Raw genomic sequence first — 4,808 nt, forward strand, 5'->3', positions numbered from 1 at the left:
GATTTTTTAATGTATATACATATATTTATATATATAAATAGAATTATTTATCATATATAACATTTAATTTGAACAAGAAATATTATACTGATTAACAAGCATATATTTATTTTGACAAAATTATACTCATTTACAAAGAATAAGTGTATTCTTTAATTTAGAAACGTACAAAGATAATTAAGATATAATAAATAACGAAATTAAATTTTAAGTTATTCACAGTTATTTTAAAATATACAATTTTAATATAACACAAATATTATACTTTTTATTTATTCAAAAAAGTAAACAATTTTCTTGTAGCTACCTTTCATACATGAATTTTTATACAAGTAAAAATTAATACTTTATTTATCATTTTAACGGCAAAAAAAAGAAAAAATTATAATATTTTTTTTTTTAATAATAGCAAACATATAAGGAATAAAATAAATAAAAAAAAATATAGATATATATTTTTTTTTTAACTAGAGTCATTGTATGACTGGCTTGTATTTTCTTAAATAGTAAGCTAACTTTATATATTATAAAAGGTTAATAACATATTTTATTAACCAATATTCTATAATAAGTATTTTTATAATAAATAAAGCAAGTAAAGATTTCTCTACATGCTTTTTTATTAATTTTATTATTTAATATACTGAGAAATTATTCAAATAAGCAAATTAATAAAATAACATAATTAAAATACAAATATATTATAAAAAATGTGTTATAGTTAAAATAAAAAATAAGTTATCATTAATTATATACTCAAAATATATTTTATATTATATCTTCTTTATAATCTATATTAATAAGTTAAAATTATTATTATTATTATTATTTATAATTATTATTAAAGAGAACATTTTCCCTGTCCCTTTTTAATTTATTATTTTCAAATACCTTTACTTCTTTTTTCCCCTTAGTATTTTTATTATTCTTTAATGATTTACTTATAAAAAAGTTTATGCATGCACTAAATTTAATTTCAATTTTATTTCTTCTTATAACTTTATTACATTATATATTTTTATAATGTTAAATTATAATAAAAAAAAAAAAAATAATAAAGCTATAATTGAATATATTAAGCATAAGGAGAGGAGCATTTTTCAAATTATCTTATCTTTAAAATATATTAAATATTATATCTTAAAAATCTATAGAATTATTATCACCACATTTATAATTTAAATTATAACGTAATTATTTTTATGTATTTCTTTTTTTTTCATGCCATATTTTTCTTTATTTATTAATACTGTTACTACAATTAATAGTATATAAATATTGCTTTAAGTATCAAACTATGACTTAAGTCAGTGGTAAATATTATCAGATAAAATTATATTCTTAATTTTTTTTCTATATTCAAAATTTTATTCTTCAAATTTTATCTTTTTTTTTTTTTCTATAAAATGAATCAAGAATTCTCAATAGTTGGGATTTTTGTTTAAAATTTTAGAAGAAATTAATAAAAAAAATATTTAATTATTAACTCTAAATGTTTAATACATATAATATGTTCATCATTTTATTAATCTATTCTATTTTAACAATATTAATACATAAAATTTATGTAAGCATTTTAAAATTGTAAGATATTTTTAAGGTAATTTTTATTCCTTCAACATTTTCATATTTGTTATTTTTACATGCAGTTTTTAAGTTTAAAATTATTTCATTTATTTTTTAAAAGTCAATAATATAATTTATATCCAAGGGTAAAGATAAACTAATTTATATAAATAAAAAAAATAAAATAAAAATAAATTTTACCACAAAAATATTATTTTAACTAAAAAAAAATAAATGAACAAGAAAAATAATATTATCTCAAGTATCAATAAATACCCTCGATGCAATAATAACGTAGATAAAAGCTTTATCACTGAAGATATTTCAACTTTAAAAATGTACAATAAAAGAAAAAAAGATATTGTATTCAATTTTTTTATAAAATTACTCATATTTACTCTTTTCATTTTGATGTTACAATACTTTTGTAATGTAAGATAATAACTCCTAAAAATATTTCAACATTTTTGTAATTGTTTTTCTAAATTAAAATATCACTAGTATAAAATAATAAAATTTTTTTAAATGATTAATATTTTCATCTTATTTTAGTGGGATTTTTGCAAATCTTTGAGCAAAAGGAACTTAGAAAACATGAGAAATTTAGGATCCGAAAGATCCCTAGCAGAAAGTGAAGATACAGTAAGAACAAATGAACAATCAGATAAGAATGTAACAAATAAATTACAATATAATAATCAAGGGAGTGAAATAGAAGTATCTTCACAATCAGGAGCGAGACAAAGGGACAATGGAGAGCAAAATCATAGTGCGATATATAATTTAGGAGAGGGTGATAATGTAGAACAAGGAATCAGAAGAGAAAAAATAGATGAAAATGAAGGGGGAAATATAAAGGAAAGAATTTTAAATATTGTTAAAAGTAATTTTAAACTAATTATTTTATGTATCATTCTTTTGCTATCATTTATTTCAAGCATATTATGTATGGCATCATATAATAATGAAAACACAAATTTAAATAACACATCTGTTTTACTAGTTGCTATAAGTATTATTTTTACCATATTTCTTTTAACGAACGATAGAATCTCAAATAAGATTAAACAGGGTTATAAATAACCACTATAATAAAAATTATTATATAAAATAGTGAAAAACAAAGTACATAATATAATGGATAAAAGTATCTTACGTTTTATTATAACTTTAAAAATTATCCTTATAAAGTTGTATGTGCTATTTTTTTGCAATATGATATTTAACATTATACTAAAATGTAAAAATAATATATATAATGCGCTGTTTTTGTGAATTTTATAATTTTGTTCTTTTAGTTTATGGTTAGAATATACACTCTCATTATAAGGTAATATTTTCTATTAATGTACATATTGTTTTGACTTTTTTTTTGTCTATATTTATTTAAATTAATATTGTGGATTTATAATTTTCCTATTCAATGGTATTTATAAAGTATTGAATAAATAAATTCATAAAAAGCATATAGAAGAATATTTATTATGTCTTTTTATGTAATTAATATATTCATAGTTGATTTATTAATTACCTGTTCAATGACTTTGCCAGAATATTGGTTAATAAAATATGTTAACCTTTTGTAGTACACTAAGCTAGTTTATTATTCGTGTATATACAAGTTAGCCATGTACTGACGCTAGTAAAAAAAAAAAATTTTTACTTTTTTTTTTTTTTGGGGATTGTTGGTTGACGTTTTGGTCTTTCAAATTAAATAAAGGATTAACTTTTACTTATAAAAACTTAAGAATGAAAAAGTATAATGTTTATGTTATATTCAGTATATATTTTCGAAATAACATTGATTAAATTAGAGTTTTTGACTTTTGTTAATTGTTATGAATTATATGTATATTTTTAATTAAAAGGATAAACTGATTCTTTGTAAATAAAAACTTATATATAACAGTTTAACATGTCTATTAAAAGATGCAGAAAAATCTAATTCAAATTAAATATTATGCATCATAAGAAAACAATATATATATAATAAAAATAAGTATATATATATTTAAAAACGTATATTTATTTATACATGCTCTTTATTAATTTGTTTGTTTAATACTCTAGCAAAGTCACTAAACGGGTAATTAATAAATCAAATATTGAACAAAAGAATTAATAGAAAATGTACATCTAAATATATTAACTTTTAGTGTATATACTTATACATAGGAATATTTTTCATATATAAAATTTAATTTGAACTAAAGAATTCTATATTGCTTAACAAAAATATATTTATTTAACAAATGCATACTTATTTACAAAGGATAAACACATTCTTTTAATTTAGAAATGCAAACAAATAATTAAGTAATAACTAATAACAAAATTAAATTCTAAGTTATTCACTATTATTTCAAAGTATATAAATCAAACAGAACACAAATATTATACTTTTTATTTGCTAAAAGAAAATAAAAACTTTTCTCATTGTTACTTTTCATACTTTAATTTTCATGCAAGTGTCTAATAAAAAAATTTTTATTAACTTTTTGTAAAAATAAAATGAGTTACCAGTCCGGAAAATAAAAGTCCAGATATGCACCGATGCTAGCAAAAAAAAAAAAAAATATATGTAAAGTTATTTTGTTTTGTTTTTTTTATTTTATTGTACATACATCTTTGTAATTAAAAAAAAAAAATAAAATTATTTTTTTTTTTGTGGGTTGATGTTTTTCAAATTAAAAAGAAAATTAATTTTTGTTACATAAAAAAAAAAAACCTTAAAGAAACAAAAAGCATAATGATTATATTATGTTCAATGTATATACTTATTTTTTGTAAATAAAAGCTCATTTATAACATTGAACATGTCTGTTAAACAGTACAATATACTTTAATTCAAATTAAATATTGTGCATCATAAGAAATCCATTATATACATAATAAAATAAGTACATATACAGATAAAAATGCGTATATTTAGTTATACGTTCTCTTAATTTGTTTGTTCAATACTATGGTGAAGTCTTTGAGAAGGCAATTATTAAATCATTAAGTAAAAATTAATTCTTCATTTATTAATTCAAAAACCATCAACAAAAAAAAATTAAAATCCTTTTTCTTTTTTTAAACTAGAGTCTAGAGTCATTGTATGGCTGAATTGTATCTTCTTAACCAATAAGCTATACATGTTACAAAAAATTAATAACATTTTTTATTATCTTCACAAAATTCAATTCTATTAACAATAGATGTATTTCCTTTTGATTTTTCTGAATAATTACTATTTTCAG

General features: G+C 18.4%; 1 protein-coding gene across 1 annotated transcript; it reads left to right on the forward strand.

Moving 5' to 3' along the window:
- Positions 1 to 1,800: 1,800 nt before the first annotated feature.
- Positions 1,801 to 2,649, forward strand: PRELSG_0003110 (Plasmodium exported protein, unknown function; the record flags this gene model as incomplete). The annotated part of the gene is made up of 2 exons (XM_028675734.1): positions 1,801 to 1,998; positions 2,119 to 2,649. The coding sequence occupies 2 exons, from the start codon at positions 1,801 to 1,803 to the stop codon at positions 2,647 to 2,649; spliced, it is 729 nt and encodes a 242-aa protein (XP_028531168.1).
- Between the last annotated feature and the right edge of the window lie 2,159 nt (positions 2,650 to 4,808).

The sequence above is a fragment of the Plasmodium relictum genome, assembly GCF_900005765.1.
Source record: "Plasmodium relictum strain SGS1 genome assembly, contig: PRELSG_00_v1_39, whole genome shotgun sequence".
Lineage (NCBI taxonomy): Eukaryota > Apicomplexa > Aconoidasida > Haemosporida > Plasmodiidae > Plasmodium > Plasmodium relictum.